Source organism: Anastrepha obliqua, chromosome 4 (genome assembly GCF_027943255.1).
Source record: "Anastrepha obliqua isolate idAnaObli1 chromosome 4, idAnaObli1_1.0, whole genome shotgun sequence".
Lineage (NCBI taxonomy): Eukaryota > Metazoa > Arthropoda > Insecta > Diptera > Tephritidae > Anastrepha > Anastrepha obliqua.
In genome coordinates, this window is record NC_072895.1 from 126,491,791 (window position 1) to 126,512,405 (window position 20,615).

General features: G+C 35.5%; 1 protein-coding gene across 9 annotated transcripts in view; it reads right to left on the reverse strand.

Moving 5' to 3' along the window:
* The window catches only part of LOC129245687 (neurogenic protein mastermind), a 206,491-nt gene that overhangs the window by 3,892 nt on the left and 181,984 nt on the right, over nt 1-20,615 (reverse strand). For all 9 annotated transcript variants that reach the window (XM_054884015.1, XM_054884016.1, XM_054884017.1 and 6 more), the window contains one exon: nt 12-267. In XM_054884015.1, the coding sequence (XP_054739990.1) occupies nt 12-267 (256 nt within the window). The remainder of the gene's footprint in view (nt 1-11; nt 268-20,615) is intronic.

Consider the following 20,615-nt stretch of genomic DNA (forward strand, 5'->3'; position numbering starts at 1 on the left):
GTGCCACTTACCGTTCCCGTGATTGAGATTTTGATTTGGTTGCTGTTGCGACTGCTGCGATTGTTGTTGCTGTTGTGGATTCTGAGTATTTTGCTGTTGTTGCTGACCATGTGACTGTTGTTGCTGTTGTGGGCCATGCCCTTGCTGTGTTCCAGGTCCGTGGGGCTGTTGTTGCTGCTGATTGAAGAATTGAACTCCCTGCTGTGCGGCCACCGACACATTGCTTTTCATGTCACCACTTAAGTGGAGATGCTGCCCAGTCGATACCTGTCATCGAATATCAAAAAATTTATTTATGTGAAAAAGACAGTTTTTCAAATGTGCAGTATGTATGTGAAGATATGAATTTTAAATGCAAATAAATGACCAAAGCAATTTTTAAACCTTTCTCTATATCCTTTCCAGGCTCTTTATTTGACTTTTAGCAGACACACTAACATTCTGTGAGAAAAAGATATAAATTTACTACGAACTAACCAAGCACTAAATCAGAAAACAAATTTCAATATTGTGCATACATATATATGCAAAAATGCATTACTTAATGAACGCACGCTAGGTTCTACACCCACAGAGGAAACTCGGTATTTGGTCCTCTGGGAGCTTCATGTAATATACATAGTATATTTGATTGGAGGAGGATATAAAATATTAGGCAACCGGTACAAACAAAATAAAGTGAAATAAAAAAGAGAATATTTAACTCATGGAAACACGTTGATTAATAAAAAAATGTTTGTAGTAAAAACAGAATCCGTTAGATATAATATGTACATACTTATATGTGTATATGGTATACGTAAATACTATGCACTTGAAATTACATTCGACTATATGGCTATGGTTCAATTCTGTAAAATGGATAATTAAGCTACACACTGTTTAAAGTATAGTTAAACGATAGTTTCAGTCTGTTTCAGACAGACACTAATCCCAAGTGTTGACTTGTTTTTAATTTAATTTTTGCCCCTTTACACATATGCTTTCCATAAAAGAGTAGTGTGAAATAAGATAACTTCAAATTTTTATCTGAGTAACTTGTTTGGAGAAAGCCAAATATAATTTTTGCCAATAATTGAAGAATCCAACACGAAAACTGCAAATCGAATATCGGTAAAAAAAATTCATATCAACAACAAAGAGTGGCAGTACATACACGTGCGAGGAGAAGAGGTATGCCAACCTTAACATTGTCATCATTTCAGCTACAAATGGTTACATGGACAGAAAAAGGAACGACAAAACCACTTAAAATAATTGGAAAACTTTTAGCTGTTAGGCGACACTCGCAATCAGATATACGTCAGACATACGTACGAATATATAGTATATGCATTCCACAGCACTTCTGAGGATGCGCGTTTGCCTTTCATAATGCTAATTTCGCTTTCTTATATGTATATATGTATATATGTAGATACTTGGGTTAAAGGCATTTATCAAACTTAATCCTTTTTGTTTTTATTTATTTTATTTTAGTCTCTTCGGCAGTGAACTAATGAAATTATTTTAGTCGAAACTTTGCAAATGGGTTTGATTAAATATTACCGGCTATTTAGAGGCATTTTTCGGTAAAAACGGAAGCAATTGGAAAAATGTATTTTATGCAAAATATACAACATATGTCAAATAGTTAAAAATAATTATGTCGGAAACGCAGTAGGTTTTTTAAAGTTCTATGATAATGTACTAGGTTGTTCAACAAGTTTTGCGGTTCGATAAGAGAGGGCGCTGCGTTGTATGTTGGCACACTCTTCATATTAACGTATGTGAAGTTTCATTTCAATCTGTTAATTCATTCTTTGTTTACAAGCTAAATGGAGGAAGAAGCGGGATTCGAAATAAAGTCCATATTTAATATAAAAAACCGAAACAAAGTTCCGCAACCAATGTTTCGTATAGAACTTGAGCCATCAGCAAAATTATTAAAAAAAGGCGAAGTGCATCCTATTTACAACCTGCGTTATCTACTGCATCGTAAAATTTCAATAGAAGAACCACTAAAACGTAAGAGTCCCGTACAATGTACAAACTGCCAGGAATTTGGCCACACTCGTAGCTACTGTAATTTACCAAGCGTGTGTGTGATATGCGGTGACTTACACTCCACATCTACGTGTAGCAAACCAAAACAAGATGCAAGTGCTAAAAAATGTAGCAATTGTGGAGAAAACCACACTGCTAATTATCGGGGCTGTCCTGTATTTTTATCAATAAAACAAAAAGAATTGCTGCCAAATAGAAAACCTGTCCCACCTACAACAGTACCAAATCTAAATTCTTCTAGTCGCCAACCAATAGCACAACCACAATACCAATCATATGCAAACGTCCTAAAAACCAACCCAAATGTGGAAGCAAATAACATTAAAAATTGCAGTATAGAATCTATGCTTCAAACACTCGTGCAAACTCTTAATCAATTTATGGTTGGAATGCAAAGCATGATACAGGATCTGACTAGAAATCAAACCATTTTAATGCAAACCCTTTTAAATAAACCATAATGTACAGAATCAAAATTTGTCATTGGAACGCAAACGGTCTCACCAAGCACAAGCTCGAAGTCTATAATTTTCTATTATCAAATAACATTGACATTATGCTTATATCGGAAACTCATCTTACAGATAAAAATTATTTTAGAATTCCGGAATATCTTTTCTATGATACAAAACATCCTAGAAACATGGCTCGTGGTGGCACAGCGATATTAATAAAAAAACGTCTAAAGCACAGTGTACTTGAGGAATTTAATGAAGAATACCTTCAGTCCACTATTATTCAACTGCAAGAATTTTCCAGTACAATGGCTATCGCAGCTGTGTACTGCCCTCCTTCTCAAATTATAACCGAACAACAGTTCAAAGATTTTTTTGCCAAACTTGGGCCAAAGTTTATGGCTGCAGGGGACTTCAATGCCAAGCACCACTATTGGGGCTCTAGACTGGTCACACCTAGAGGGACACAACTTTTTAGTTGTATACTAAGATCAAAACTTGATGTTGTATCTACAGGACAGCCAACATATTGGCCATCTGACTGCCAGAAGATGCCTGACCTGATTGACTTTGGTATTATAAAGGGTATTGATCGCAAGATTGTAACAGCGTCCTCATCCCTGGAATTGTCCTCCGACCATTCTCCGTCTATTATAACCATGGAAGGTAGTCCTTGCACCAGAACAGCGGGTAATCAGCTCCCCCATCCCAATCTCATAAACTGGCTTAAATATAAGAAATACATTAGCACTCATATAAAAACCAATGTTCCTTTAAAGAATGATATTGATATCGATAGGCAGATATATACATTGACTGAACTAATGCATGGAGCTACTAGGGCAGCAGTGGCCACAAATAATAAAAGTCGTGTTAACTCTCAACGAAACATTGATGAGACTATAGAAGATTTAGTTAAAAAGAAACGAGAGCTGAGAAGGTCTTGGCAACAATATCGTTCTCCAAAATACAAGAAACTATTGTATGAATACACAGTTAAGTTGCGTTGCGCCCATAAAAAAAAAAGGAGAGGCATCTTCATGATTTCCTTTCTAATCTTACTCCGACGGACCAAACAGATTACGCATTGTGGAAAGCCACAAAAAATATAAATCGGCCCATACAGTACGAATCACCAATTCGGCTAGGAAATGGTAATTGGGCACGTACGGATTCTGAAAAAGGGTGTGTATTTGCTGAACATCTGCAAACTGTCATCACTCCCAATCAGTCTTCTGCAACTACTTGCTTACCACTAGACATATTGCAACCACCAAAAAAGCCAATAAAGTTTAAAAAAAATAACATAGTCTCAGTTATTAATCAACTTAAACCTAAAAAAGCACCAGGTTACGACAAAATCACCCCAAAAATGCTAAAAGAGCTTCCCAATATTGCCGTTCTTCATATCAGGCACATATTTAACGCCATCTCTCGTACTGCCTACTACCCAAAAGCTTGGAAATTATCTCAAATCATTATGATTGGTAAACCTGGGAAAGACTTAAGCCAAGCATCCTCATATCGGCCAATTAGTCTATTGTCCATACTTTCAAAGCTATTTGAAAAGTTGCTCTTGCAGAAAATAATGCCCTTTATTCAAGATAACAATATTATTCCTCAACACCAATTTGGATTTAGAGCGAAACATAGTACAACTGAGCAAGTTCATCGCATTGTGTCATTTATACGAAAGTCCTTTGAGAAAAATCAGTACTGCACTGCACTGTTCTTAGACGTAGCACAAGCATTCGATAAGGTATGGCACCGCGGCCTAATTCACAAAATTACTAGTTTACTGCCTACGAATGTACACCTCTTGCTGCAAAACTATATCACTAATAGAGAATTTGTTGTAAAGCAAAAAGATTTTTTCTCTCGGCATTGTAGAATAGACGCTGGAGTTCCACAAGGCAGCGTTCTGGGCCCTATTTTATATGTATTATACACATCTGATATGCCAACGACGAGCCAAACAATGACATCAACATTTGCCGATGATACTGCAATACTTTGCACTCACACAGACCCAAAAGTAGCAACGTCTATATTACAAAGGCATATACTTGCAAAACAAAATAAAATATCTTGGAATTCACTTAGATAGAAGACTCACATGGCGGAATCATATTGAAAAGAAAGTGTCGAATATCAAGCTTAAAATGAAAAGCCTATATTGGATGCTTAATTCGAAATCAGCATTACCTCTAGAGTACAAAGTGCTACTATATAAAGCCATGCTAAAACCAATATGGACATTTGGTATAGAAATGTGGGGAACGGCTACGCCCTCAAATATCGAAAAACTTCAGAGAGTACAATCTAAAGCCTTGCGGATAATCACGAGAGCGCCATGGTATATAAAGAACGTTAACATTCACAGAGATATTTGCATACCTCGTGTAGCCGATGAAATAGTACGGTTAAGCAAAAAATACCTACTAAAGCTAGAAGACCATCCCAATAAACTAGCGCGAAATCTACTTTTAGATGAAGGTCACACAAGATTGAAAAAAAGAGACATCTTCAAGTCTGCAGTATCTTAATGATCTCATCTCACGCGAGAGTCCGTCCACAACTTCCTCCAACCACATCTATCACATTCGAAACAAAAACAAAAAAACAACATCATTTTCACAATCGACATGAGAGACAACGGAAGCTCTAAGGTAGACTGGAAACTAGGCCTTTCCGGCTCCCAGCTACGAAGAATCGGAGACTGGAAACCCGTCCTTTTCAGCTCCCAACTATGAAGAATTGGAGATTCACAACCGATTTAATCATATATGTAAATATATGTTCATTTGAGCAAATAATTCGTTTCTTAGCACTGGCAAGGAAACATATTACTCTAGTATATAAGATTTGTAAACTTATTGTTAGTTTCTTATAAAAGAAAGATTCAATAAATAAAGAAAAATGGAAAAAAAAAAAAAATGGTATCGACGTGCCATAGTATTTTCTACAATAGGAAAAATCATGTATCGTGCAGTGATTGAATTTTTATTTTTGGAAGGTTTAAAAGCAAAGGAAGTTTGTGAACGAATTATAAAAGAGTATAGGGACTTTTTGCCATTAATTAGCACAGTAGAAAGATGAGTTGCTGAATTTAAACGTGGTCGTACAAGCCTTGAAGTTGATCCACGTCAAGGACGTCCAAATCAGCAACAACACCAAAAATCGCAGAAAAATACCGTATGCCGTATTGGAAAATCGTCGAGTGACTGAAAGAGATTTGGTAGAAACCCTCATTCAGTACTGGATCTCAGAAAGCTGTGTGCACAACGGGTGCCGCATTCGCATTCGCAAACAATGGAGCAGCAACAAGCGTTTTCGAAAGGATAAAGTGGATTTTGCACGTTAATTCATCATTAGGGATGAGACTTGGGTATGTCACCATGGTCCTAAATCAAGACGTAATTCTCAAAAGTGGTGTAAACCTGGTTCTTCGGCTCCGAAACGAGTTCGGGTCCAGAAGTCGGACAAGAAGGTGTTAGCATCAGTTTTTTGGGGTTTGGAAGGAATTTTGTTTGTGGATTACTTGCAAACTAGTAAGACAATAAATTATGAATATTCTTGTAGTCTTTTAGACTAGCTGAAGGAAAAAATTCGTGAAAAAGACCCAGTTTGCAAAAGAAGAAAATTTTTATTCACCATGAGGTCATAACAGCTGTGGAGCGTATTTTGCAGCCCTTCTATATTCTCTTCAGGAATGGAATTCATAAGTTGGAATCTCGTTGGAACAAGTGTATTGATATTCAGGGAGGCTAAACTGAATAAAAAAGTGTATTTGAAACCATACAATTGTGTTTTTCTTATCGAACCGCAAAACTTATTGAACAACCTAGTATGTAAATATCTATACATGCATTATTTCTTCTGCTGATTGATTTTATTAAGCTAATATGCATTACAAATTTTTAGTTTTACCAAAAGGAAAGGAACTGGTAAGGGGTGAGAGTAAAATCAAGAGTACCATTTTTTGGTAATTTAAAGGCATATATAAATACATATGTAAAGTTTTAAAATTGTTCCAAGCCTAGAGCCCGCACATACAGAGTTGCCACATTGTTTGCATTTGGTTGACTTGAGCGGAAAAGCACATTTAACAACACTACTGCATTCCTCCACTTAAACATTCATGAACTCAGCAGGTTTTTTATATAATACCTCTCTAGGTACCTCCAATTATGCACTGATAAATAAAAAATTTTAATTTAAGTGCTTGCAGCGAAAATTCGATGCCAAACAGTCGTTAAGCTCATTTTTCAAGATATACTATACTTATTTGTAATTTAAATTTATTAGAAGGTTTTTGACAGCCACATCAAAAGGGATAGGGATAGGGAAAAAGAAAAGGTCGACAAAGTTTTACTACACACATATAAGTATGTTAATGCTCGTGCCGCCAGATTCAATGAAAATTGGAAATGGTGGACTCTTTACTGCCGAATCATTTGTAACGTTGAAGCTTAAGATTGGACCTAGAATCCTGTCTTGGACCACGCCTGAGGTGGCCACAATAAGGACGGTTTAGTATTCTCGATTTCTACAAAAGAATACCTGTTCAAGAGATATGAACCTAACCACGTTAGAAACAATGAATGGAAATCCAATAGTAACAAAATATTATGTGTGGGTTAGGTTAGATTGTAGCGGTTGTTCGTTATGGAACACGCTCCGCTTAAAGCTCATTGTGATGCCGCATGTGGAACTTGTTCTTATCTCTCCTAGCACCAATGTGAACCGTTCAGAAACTTTACAACGTCCTTGATTTCCACCGAGCTGAGATCTTCCAGGTCATTGAATAATTGTCTCCTTAAGATGGTAAATCAACGTTTGGATAGAGCAGGACAATGGTACAGAAGGTGCAAGATCATCTCTTCTCAATCTTTTGCGGAAGGAATGTGTCTGCATGCTCATCCTCTGCTCGTGTCTGCCTATTACGCAGTGCACCGTTATAACGGAAATTAGAATGCTAAGACTATACTTATTTTGGCTTTGCAAAGATTTTGAGCCTTAACTATTAAAAGTCGGTCACAATTCCCGGGCGATTCTGCAGGAGGGTTCGTTACGCCATTTTTCATTCGTTATTCTTACAATTTCCCCCCTTGTCTGTGTGCTCATCAAGTATCGGCATTTCATCGGGCTTGCAGTTCCACTCGATATCGTAATAGCTAGGAAGCCATGTTACTTTTGAGTGAAATGACTCAGCTATCTCGTTAAGAGATGTACGGAATTTAATGACTATCTTAGAGGTTGTCGACTACTATGTTAGAAATTTTTACGCCGCCTAGCTGTCTATGAAAATATAGATATAGTCCCGTAGTACCGTATCACCAGAGAATGTTAATGCAATGAGAAGGAGCAAATGTTAAAAGAGCTTTTTTCGAGTTCTAATTTATAGATTCATAATAAGGTCATTTCAAATTCAACTTTCCTGAAGAGGTCGGAATTGCAGATATTTACCACGCGAGTGACGCGAGTGGAGGGTTTCTATATTTACTTACCACGCTAGGCCAAGAATTCAGATATTTTCTGCGTTTACCATACTACTGAGGACGTTCATAAGATTTTTCGGCACACTACTAAGGAAATCGAAGCGAATAAAATTGCGATTAAGAAGGCCGCGCGGTAGTTAGTTTGTGGTGCAGAAGCTAAAGTCGGCGGAATTATTCGTTTTGTTTTTTGGCACGTATATAATTCAGGTTCAAATCCTGAAGTCATATTTTTTTTCTTGCACATTTTTTTTTTTACAATTCAAACCAGGAAAGTTTGGTAAAATTTTTGAGTTTATTTTAATTAAAATTTCTTTAAAATACTGTTTTTTGTATTTTATAAATGGAAATTTCTTTTCGGTATAAAATAGTTCATACTGGATATGACCTGATTTTTATATAAATCAATCAAAACAGAAAATATGTACATATGTCTATAATCTATTTCATCAAATCCAAATTATATTGATGAGAAAATATCATTCTAATATCCGTCCAGAAAGCCAAACGCGCATACACAGATGCATATTCATATAATTACGCATACAAACTTTCAACTAACGCAGAATATGTACATATAAAACTGCGAATCGAATAAATGAGTGATTTAGAAAAGATCATTAATAATTGTAGATTAGCGCAATCGTGGAAGACGTGTCGTATATGCAGTACATCGTCTCATATTTGACTCAGGTTCAAATCCTGTGCACAGTTTTTTATTCGATATTTTTATTTCATTTTTTATATTTGGTTTAATTGAAATTGATTTAAAATAGTGTATTCAGGTTTTTCTAATACCAGTTATTTAGAAATTTATTTTCTATATAACATTATTCATTTGAATTGATTTATATGTAAAACAGCCATAAAGTCAATCATATGAATATGCATTCCTATATTTAATTTCTTCAGTCAAATCTGAACTACTTACATACACATATTGATGAGAAAATATTCTAATATCCATCCAGGAAGCCTAACGCGCATACTCACATATGTGTTTAAATATATGCACAAACCACCACCATTCTAACAAAACCCAGAACACAAGCTTCTGCGCACACTTGACACATGGGATATGTATACCCTATGAGCAAAAAGAACCGGGAAGGTGATGTTGACTGCTTCCTTCGATTGCCAAGGCATAGTCCACCATGAGTACCTTCCATCGGGCCAGACAGTCAATAGAGAATATTATTTATCCGTTTTGAAACCTTAGAGAGATGCTGTGTGTTGCAAACCGCCGGAAATGTGAGCAAACAATTCTCAGATTTTGCATGATGATAACGCGCCATCGCACTGATCAAAGAGAATACAAATCGGCCTGCCGGGGGTGTTTGGAGGACTGGGTTAAACGTTGGCACATGTGTGTTGCTTCAGACGGGTCATATTTTGAAGAAGATAATATAAATTTGCCTTAAATTTAACTCTGTTTTGTTTAATTTAAACATTCCCGGTACTTTCTGATCATAAGGTACATACTTGCGGCTTTGCGGACAGCAATGTGTGATTCGCTGGAAGTCGCATTAACTCGCGACTGTCGCACAGTTAGAAGACATATTTACATACATATAAGGGTGCATACATACATACGGAGCCGCGGCCACTCGACATGACAAAAATTCAAGATTTATCAAATATTGGCAAATAATTCGACGCGAAATATTCCAATATTGACTATTTTCGAACGGTCGCGAAAATTGGCATATGGGCGGCTCGTTTTATGAATGAAATTGAAATATGAGCTCTAACTTATGAATGAACTTTTTGTTTTTCTTCTAAATTGTTCAGCGCAGTCGCTGATAGAATCATGGCCGCTGCGACTGCGTCTACGAATGTATTTTATTTTTGTAGTCGCCAGGCTTAGATTTTAGCTTTGGGCGACATGCGCATGTGAGGTATGTGTTTTTGTTGTGTTCTAGAACATTTTAGAATGTGCGGTGGCAAAGCGGCCATGGCGTTGCGCTTGCTGTTGCTTTTGCGTCTATCAAAGTACATATCGTGTTTTTGTAAGTACAATATAAGGAATATCGACTGGTGAAAGACAAAAGTACACGGAAGCAAGAAGGGAGCGCTGTGCTCGCTCATATACATATGTTTGAATGTATGAACGTGCATGGATGTAGTAACATATGAATACAATTATTTTGTAGGAAGTTTAGAAGGCAAGTAGGTATACTCATATATGTATGTACATATATATGCTAGGACATAACATAGAGCAGAATTGTTTTTGCACTTGTTAGGAAGAAACTCGCTAGTGCGTATGTGTATTTGTCTTGTAAGAATGTGATGTGCTGTGACTTGTGTACATACATAAGTCAAGGTTATTTGGGCATACATGCATATGTACATATGTATGAAAGGAAGATGATGTTCTTGCGCTTGTGCATTATTGTTTTTCATATACAAATGTACATACCTACATATGTATGTAAATGCTGTCGAATACATAAACTATAAATTGACATACAATATAAAATAAGTGTTGATTTATCTTAAACCGTTTTTTTTTTCTTAATGCAAATACCTCCTATTGACATGTACATACATATTGTATTATGTATGTACATATATTGTCATATACCATCATTTATGTACATATAGAGTATACGTTCATTTATGAATGTATGTAATGAAAAACTTCATGAATTACTTTCAGAACTTTATTAAAATTAATTCGCGTCGCGCGCATGCACAAAACCTTGGTTCACAACGCAGGCGCAGAAATAAACGCACTGCGTATTTATCCTCCCCATGTGACTCGGCATCAATTCTCGGCGCCAATTTTTTTTTTTTTTTTTTAAATGTGTTTTTTTTAATGTAATCGTAAAAAAATTTTTAATAAATTTTATGTATCCGCTTATCATTTCAAAAGTAACAAAATGGTCAAAAAATAAGCAGTCGAAGAAATAAATGCACCGCCTATTTTTCCTCGCCACATGTTAGACTCGATTTCAATTCCCAGTGCAAACCTTTTTTTATAAATTTTTTTTTTTTTAATTCGTTTTTTTTTTTTTATGTAATTAAAAAAAATTATGTAATAAATTTTACGTATTCGCTTATTATTTAAAAAAATACGAAAATAGTAAAAATTTAATTAGTTTAATGTATTTATCCTCCCCACGTGACTCGCCATCAATTCTCGGTGGAATTTTTTTTTCGTTTTTAATTTTTATTTTTTTAATGTAATCGTAAAAAATTTGTAATAAATTTTATGTATCCGCTTATCATTTCAAAAGTCACAAAATGGTCAAAAAATAAGCAGTCGAAGAAATAAACGCACCGCCTATTTTTCCTCGCCACATGTTAGACTCGAGTTCAATTCCCGGTGCAAACTTTTTTTTATAAATTTTATTTTTTAAAATCGTTTTTTTTTTTTAATGTAATTGAAAAAAAAAAAATTATGTAATAAATTTTACGTATTCGCTTATTATTTCAAAAATACGAAAATAGTACAAATTTAATTGGTTTAATGTCGAGGTGAGAAATGTGTTGTGTGTTGAGGTGAAAGATGTGTGGTGTTTCTAATTTTTGTGTGGGCAAAAGTCAGTGAGGTGTCTATAAACTCGGTGTGCTAAATGACCTTATTACAAATCTTTCAGATCTCAATTGTACTAAAAAAAGCTTACAGTAACATTTGCACCTTCTCATTGCATTAACATTCTCTGGTACTAGTGTCAAGGCATTTATTATTGCGGTCAGTTAAGCCTAAAAAAGGTTGCAGAAATCGGGGAACCTAAAGGTGAAAGAGATCACCAGATATAGGGCTTCCCTTTGAGCTTTGAGTCACTGTGTCTCATGCTTGTGTACATCAAATGCTTTAGAGAAATCGGTGTAAATGGTATCCACCTGATAATCGCTCTTAACCACTTATGAATGCAAAACATGGCATATCAAAGTTTACCGAATCAGTGAAAAACTTAGTTTAAAATAATCCGCAGAAAGAATTACTGAGAGCGATATGCTAGCAGAACATTTCTCGTTGAAACTCATACACATTGGGATATTTGAGCACACTTTCTTGAGCCGAATGTAGCTCCAAACGGCTTTTAGATAAGCCTTTAATACATCTTCCAAACGAGAGATACAAAGATGTATCAATCTCAGTAAACTTGGTATACACATATCCCATAAAGTCTGCGTACACCTTACAAACATATTTAAATTGATGGAATATAAAATTTAAATTTATAAAATAGAAAATAAGTTTGTAGATTTCTTTCTGATACACTAATATTTGCCTCTGTTATTTTTCAGCCTTATTTTCCAAATAAAATTTCACGATTTCTGCGCGTTCTGCGGTAGAATAGTGCTTCATGACTACCAGACGTTTCTAAAACGCTACGGAAGAAGACAGTCGAGCAACAACTGTCAAAATTAATCAAAGCTCTTATGTGTCTAGTATAGATGGAACATCCAGGCTAGTATTTTATCAAAATATATCTGGGTTGCGTTTAATTAAATTTCAATAATAAAACAAAACGTAGCGAACTTTTATAGCTTCTTGCATATTTTCCACATTTTCGGGAGTGAAAACAAGTACCAATACACAACGGATGTCCATTGTCCATGTCCAAAAATAAATGAACAATCCGCGTCTAATTAAAATTAATATGCGATTAGCCTAAAATTACACAATCAAATGCATGTTGTGTTGTATGCGCATATTTGAGAGAGATAATTAAAGTACATATTTGCTCTTATAAAACACTTTGTAAGCGTTTCAGGTATTTAACTAAAATTTAATTTGGTGTTCGGTAAAAATATGTAAAGTGTTCCAAATAAATGTTTTTGGAGTGTTTTTTTTTTTTGTATAATGTTTTGCAAAATTTTAGTGAAATTTTTCTGCAAGTTAAAACGCAATCGTGTTGCATCTAGGGGCTGCTCCTTCTAGCTCATTTGAAGAGGTTGGTTATGCAATATTATGTAATTGAAATGCACTAAAACGTCTGTGGTTAATGGCCTTGGTGATCAGTGCAATGGCAGGCAATACATTTAAAGCCATTCAAATATAAGTAAATTTAGTGCGCGAAACTGTTGGTGAGCGGGATACCCAATATATCCTCTGTATCAAATAGCATGTGTGTGCATGATTTTATGTACTTAGCATATGTTTACATACCTATGCATATTTAGATAGATAGTCAGAATTATAAGCAAATGGCTGCTGCCCGAATGTGGCCGAGAGAAAAGAAAAGACAAAGATCGGGATGAGCAGTTGAGAGAAAAATCGGTACGAGCATGATATATATACATACATATATACATTGTCATCCACTTTCAAGATAATACACGACACTATAACCACTCTCAACACCCAAAACAGAACAGATATACCCCTATGAACAAATGCATAGGTATGTATGTATATTAAATATAAGAATTTTTATATCTATTTCATCACTGCCCGATGATTTGACCGTTTGACTCCAACGACATGCTCCAGAACAGAGACCATTTCAATTTATAATTATTGTCAAGGTAATTTATGGACTGCGTCATACATACATGTGTTTAAGTAGATATGTTCAAATCCTAAAACTGGTAGTATTGTATTAGAGATGTTTGTATGTATGAGTTTTCAAGACTCTATTCGTGCAGTATCCGAATAAATATCTTTTCCTGGTAACTACCATTTTCCTAATAAAGAAATTGGCAATTGGCATTTCCGAAGATAACGTCGTGTAAAAATCATCAGTTGTTTATATGCCAAAGAGAAGTAGAGGCAAACGCCATCTTTGCCTAGGAATTTTCAAAATTGAAGGTCCATGCCAGGGTCTTATCGATCTGGTTACCCATGAAGATCTCCGGTATAAATCCTACGGTATACGCAGAAGACAGTTTATGTCCGAGCAAACATGAGAACAGAGAGTTATTCGATCAAAACGATTTCTAAACAAAATTAAACACCCTGAAGCGCAGGGGATATTATAATTTTTTTTGGCCGAAACAAATTTCGACCAAGATCAAAAGACCTACCGCAGAAATGGATGGCTATGTTCCGTGAAACCAATAAACATCCTCATAACACAATTTCTTCTTTGAAGATTGCAATTAATACTATTATGGCCAATATGAATAAGGAGCATTTGATTCGGGCATGCAATCGTTTCCGGCCTGGATGGAGAAGGTTGTTGCAGCTAATGGAAATTTTATTGAATGATTTCTTCGTTTCGATCAACTTTATTCAAAATAAAAGCTAATTACTTTTACTCACAAGTTGCCCTCAAATACCATACGCATCCAATATACATTAGTTATATACATGTATATATAAGCTTATTTTGCCATATGTATATAAGCTTATCAGACCAGTGTAGAGCGGCTTGAATTTTTCCCAGCATTGAAAAAATCAGAGTCAATCCTTAATGTATTTATCAATAATATTTTTTTCTAATGTACAATGCATGCGCTTTAAGGAAATGTCAATGATGGCTAGACCATACATGCATTCCCAATTCAGCTAAAATGTTCAAGCGAAAACGTATATAAATAATTGAATTTCCGAGCGATATTTTAATACTGAAATGAACCATTTCGACCCCTTGGTGGACACCTAACTACGTCAATTGGTAAGAAAACATCATCCCAGGTATTCACATATGCATATAAAACACACAATGACATTCCAGTAATGAGAATGGGCGATAACAGCGGGAACTAATATATTTTTATACCGAGAGCTTTGGAAGCTTACACGTCAATTACGAATAGAAAATGGGAAGACTGAAAAAATAATTGCAATGACTCGGAAATTAGAAACAAAATGTAATACTTAAAAGAATTTTAATATTAGTTTATATTTTCGGTACAAAAAAACGAAATATGCAGTGAGCGAAAATTTGTGCTCTTGTGAGCAAATTGTGTTATATTATCGCTCTGTTTCGTCTTACAACAAACTCTTGGTAAACGGAAAATGCACACCCTCGAAAAAGCTTCTTTTGTTCGGTAATATTCATGTTATTGCGAGAAGTATTCGGCTATTTCCGTTTCCTTTCCGGCTCTCTGTGTGCATGTATGTATGTACCTTCGGCCGTTATGGGTCCATAAACACGCGGTGACTTTAGTGTGCCTTTTAGCTTCATTACGATGGATGGGGTAGCTTAAAGCTTTTATTACAACAAAATACCGTTATCAAGTTAAGTCTATGCCATCATTCTTATTTGTTTTTACATATAAATTATTTAATTTGTCATTCAACCAGATGAAAAAAGACAGCAAAAAATATGGTATGAAAAGAAAGACAGGAAGAAGTGTTGAAAATGAAATTGGTGGAGGAAAGCCGGAGCACAAGGGATATCTGAAAAGGTTTGTAGAGTTTTAGGAAAGAATTGTTGTACGGTTTTAGGCGCTCACATAGTCGATTTTATTTTATTATCTTATTAAATAGTACAAAGATTTAAATTAATTAGAATAAAATTTTAAGAGATTCTCTGGAGAAGTTTCGCTCACTATGTGAGGTTATATGCAGAACAAAGTTAGGTTAATGTCTAGGGGTGTAGTGCCGAACAACAATCCTCTTTACGAAACAAGCATTTCAAACTCACCAGCTCTCTATATACCTATAAAGAAAAGGACCATGAACTTAACAATGTTCTGATTTCCTGAGTATGTGATTGTTATTATTTTTGATGTCCAAATATGTAGGTGTGGGAGTTTTCCTTATTATATACCTTCTACTCAAATATGAACGAGACGGTATCAATAAAACGGTCCGCGGATGACATATGGCAAAAATAAATTTTTTGTTTTTTGGTAGGACTGTTATAAGCTTACACGGCAAATTTCAGCGTGATATGTCACATAGTTTGTTTTCTGTGCTACTGTAAACAAGTCAAGCTCGAGTGTGTTCTTCGAGTTTAACGATGGAAATTAAATTTGAACAAAGAATTTGTTTGAAATTTTGTTATTCCAAGAAAATTTCGGCTTCAGACGCCTTAAAAATGTTGCAGACAACCTATGGGGACTCTGCTCTATCGCGTGCACGTATTTTCCAGTGGTACAAATCGTTCAAAGAGGGCCGTACATCAACCCAAAAAACCACGCCAAAGTCGCTCAAAAATTAAGGTTATGCTGACTATTTTTTTTTCGATCACGAAGGTGTGATGCACTCGGAGTTCCTTCCGCAAGGCCGATCGGCTAACGCTGAATATTATTTAGACGTTTTAAATCGTTTGCGCGAGAACATTCGTCTTAAAAGGAAGGAATTGTGGGACAACAAGTCATGGTTCTTGCATCACGATAATGCACAAGCTCACACATCACGCCTTGTTCGCGATTATTTGAACAAAAATAATGTTAATATCGTCCCGCAAGCACCGTATTCGCCTGATATGGCTCCATGTGACTTTTTCCTGCTTCCCAAGCTCAAGTTGCCGCTCCGTGGAAAACATTTTGAGACAATTGACGTCATAAAAGAGAATTCGAAGAACACACTCGAGCTTGACTTGTTTACAGTAGCACAGAAAACCAACTATGTGACATATCACGCTGAAATTTGCCATGTAACCTTATAACAGTCCTACCAAAAAACAAAAAATTTATTTTTGCCATATGTCATCCGCGGACCGTTTTATTGATAACGTCTCGTTCATATTTGAGCAGAACTATTTCCAAATTAGAATGGAATCATTCTTGTTCAGATACTGATATTTAATAATAGTTCGTTATTGACTAGAATAATACCAATAGTAAAATGATCAATTCGACTACAAATGAGCTGATTTATTTTAGATAAGAAAGTTTAAGACCCGTCAATTGAATAAAAAACGGTTCTGCCTCTGAAGGGCCATCACAGAAGCATCCTCGCAGCAACCGAATATCTAAAATAGGTATGAATCTTTAAAAATATAAAAATTTAACCAGCATTAATTTTATTTATGTGCCTAAAGTGAATGCCTTAAATTTTATTTCTTAGATTTTTAAAGAATGTCTTTTAATTTTTTAGGATTTGCTGATAGTGTGGGCTTGGACTAGTTTTTGAATGTTTAACCCATTACTACACCTGAAAGAAGTTTCATTTAATTTTGAGAAAAAACAAATTCTGTATATCCTTTTACTGTGAAATAGATTGTTTTGCAAGGTCGAAATAGAATGGATGTTCTGTTTTTCATATTTTAACTAGTCTGAATTAGAATTTGTTTGGCTAGCATAAACAAGTATTTAACTACTTCGATACTCGTTTGAAACTCATGCATTAGCAAAACGTTCGAAACTTTCGAACTCTTGAAAAAAGCGTTGCTCATTTTCCCGGTTTGTTCGAAAATGTGGGAACAAAATCTAATTGCAACAGATGACATTTCGGACATCGTCATGTTAAAAAATACCACTTGCTAAATTGAAAAAGAGATAGAACAGGAACTGGTTGAGCTGAAAAGTGAACTGGTAGTGTTCTAGTTCACAACTGTTATTTTTCCTGCAGGCACGTTTTCGCACACAAGCACAATCTGTGCACAGCACAAGCACAAGCAAAACTCGATAATGCAAATATTTGCATTGAGATGATATGCCATATTCCAAGCAGCTGCATCAGTTACTGTTCCGCCGAGAGTTTGGGGCGCCTCCTTGAGAATAGCCGCCAGATTTGAATTTACATATTTATATATGTACTAGCAAACCCGGCCCCCTTCGCTGGGCACACTAAAATAGAATAGATATGGTTTAGAACAGAAAATATATGGTTTTCATATTATTTATTTCTTTATTCTTTATTCAAGCGTTTTGGCATAAACAATATTTTTTGTTTTTCTATTTGTTTTTGAGTAAATATATAATAAAATATAAATTGAAAATCAGGAAAAAAGAAGATTGTTTTTAAATTTCAAATCAACGCATATGAATAACTAAGAAACAATCGTCTTTTTTCCTGATCATCCATGAATTTTTCGTTTCAATTTATATGTTTTATTAAGCATTGGAGCTTTTTTAACCATTATCCATTTATATTTTTCAAAAAAAAAAAACGAAAAAAAAATTTTTTTCCACGAAGACATAATTTTATTCGGATTTCACATTAAATTCTCAAATTTCGTAAGAAATTATTCACTGTTCCAAAATCCACTCCAAAAAAATTCACAAACAATTTTTACATGTTGCACTTACGTTTTTACCTTATGGCATCCAAATCAGAAAGAAATATTGACACATTGTAACTCACACTGTCAATTTGACAGTTCAGTTCCGCCCCAAGCGTTAAAAAAGTAAGCGACATTATGGCTGGCTCAAAAGCTCGCTGTACCCGTTGCCAGTGCTCCGAATTACAACCAAACTTTACGAAACCCATTTTCAATACTTACTTAACAATGTGTGTAAGTTTGGTTTAATTCGGTGCAAAGACACGGCGGGTCCACGTTTTGGCATATATTTCGAGACCCTAGTCATCAATAGGTATGAAAATTACCCCGTATTAAAGCACTTATCAACAGCTTTCATTTGATACCCATATTGTACATACACAACCAAAGGTTACCCGGGTCCACGTTTTGACCTATATCTCGAGACCCCAGTCACGTAGCGGCATGAAAAATATTCTGTACTAAGGCATTCACCAACAGCTTCCATCTGATATCCATATTGTACAAACACATTCTAGGCTCCACGTTTTGGTCTCTATCTCGAGACCCTAGTCACGGAGCGGCATGAAAAATACTCTGGACTAAAGCATTCACCAACAGCTTCCATTTGATACCCATATTGTACATACACATCCGAAGGTTACCCGGGTCCACGTTTTGACCTATATCTCGAGACCCTATCTACCAATAGGTATCCAAACTATACGGAAACCATCTTCAATACCTCCTTAACAATGTGTGTAAGTTTGGTTTAATTCGGTGCAAAGACACGGCGGGTCCACGTTTTGGCATATATTTCCAGACCCTAGTCATCAATAGGTATGAAAATTACCCCGTATTAAAGCACTTATCAACAGCTTTCATTTGATACCCATATTGTACATACACAACCAAAGGTTACCCGGGTCCACGTTTTGACCTATATCTCGAGACCCCAGTCACGGAGCGGCATGAAAAATACTCTGTACTAAAGCATTCACCAACAGCTTCAATTTGATATCCATATTGTACAAACACATTCTAGGGTCCACGTTTTGGTCTCTATCTCGAGACCCTAGTCACGGAGCAGCATGAAAAATACTCTGAACTAAAGCATTCACCAACAGCTTCCATTTGATACCCATATTGTACATACACATCCGAAGGGTACCCGGGTCCACGTTTTGACCTATATCTCGAGACCCCAGTCACGGAGCGGCATGAAAAATACTCTGTACTAAAGCATTCACCAACAGCTTCAATTTGATATCCATATTGTACAAACACATTCTAGGGTCCACGTTTTGGTCTCTATCTCGAGACCCTAGTCACGGAGCAGCATGAAAAATACTCTGAACTAAAGCATTCACCAACAGCTTCCATTTGATACCCATATTGTACATACACATCCGAAGGGTACCCGGGTCCACGTTTTGTCCTATATCTCGTGCCCTATCCACCAATAAGTATCCAACCTATACGGAAACCATCTTCAATACCTTCTTAACATTGTGTGTAAGTTTGGTTTAATTCGGTGCAGACACGGCCGGTTAGCGAACACACACAAAAAGTTGACTTTATTTTATATATAAGATTTTTTTCAGTTTGTGTCCGAAAAATCCAAATATCTTACGGAACCCTATTTTTTCCAAAATAAAATGTAATCCATGTTACTCTTGGATAATGTAGTTTTCGAATGGTGAAAGAATTTTTAAAATCGGTCCAGTAGTTTTTGAGCCTATTCGTTACAAACAAACAAACAAACAAACAAAGTTTTCCTCTTTATAATATTAGTATATATGTACAAATATACTTTTATGAATGCATGTTCATATAAATTTCGCATTTGGGGTTCCGATCTTCCATTTAAATGGATTGTTAAAAGTCCAATGTGCATACATACATGCATAAATACAGTTTTGCAGAAAAGACAATCTGATCAAATTTAAATATATTTTAAACTCACGAGAAGTGAATACACAAATTTCTATTGTTTTACGTTGATAATTTTCTACAGCAGAAAAATAACACTGAAAAACTAACTTTTATTTTCCAAACAACAAAACTCAAAAAATAACAATTGCTATAAATAAAACTTAGAAGCAATTCTTCTAGTTGAGTTTTTAATATAACTTAAAAAAATTGAAACTCAATTTGAACCATGGAAAGATATACAATCAAAGAACGCGTTAAAGTTATTCAGGCTTATTATGAAAACGGGCGTTCAAATCAAAATGCATATCGGTACTTCGTGAAGAAAATCATCTTCAATGATGAGGCAAATTTTCGCCTCATTGGATTCGTCAATAAGCAGAATTACCGCATTTGGGTGAATGATAATTCAATAGTGATTGCCGAAAAACCAATGCACCCACAAAGAGTGACTGTTTGGTGCGGTTTATGGGCCGTATTTTTTCCAAAATGAGGCCGGTCAGGCAGTTACTGTGAATAGTGTTCGCTATCGTAAGATGATAACGAACTTTTTATGGCCCGAATTGGAAGATATGGATGTGGACGATATGTGGTTTCAACAGGACGGTGCCACTTGTCACACAGCTAAC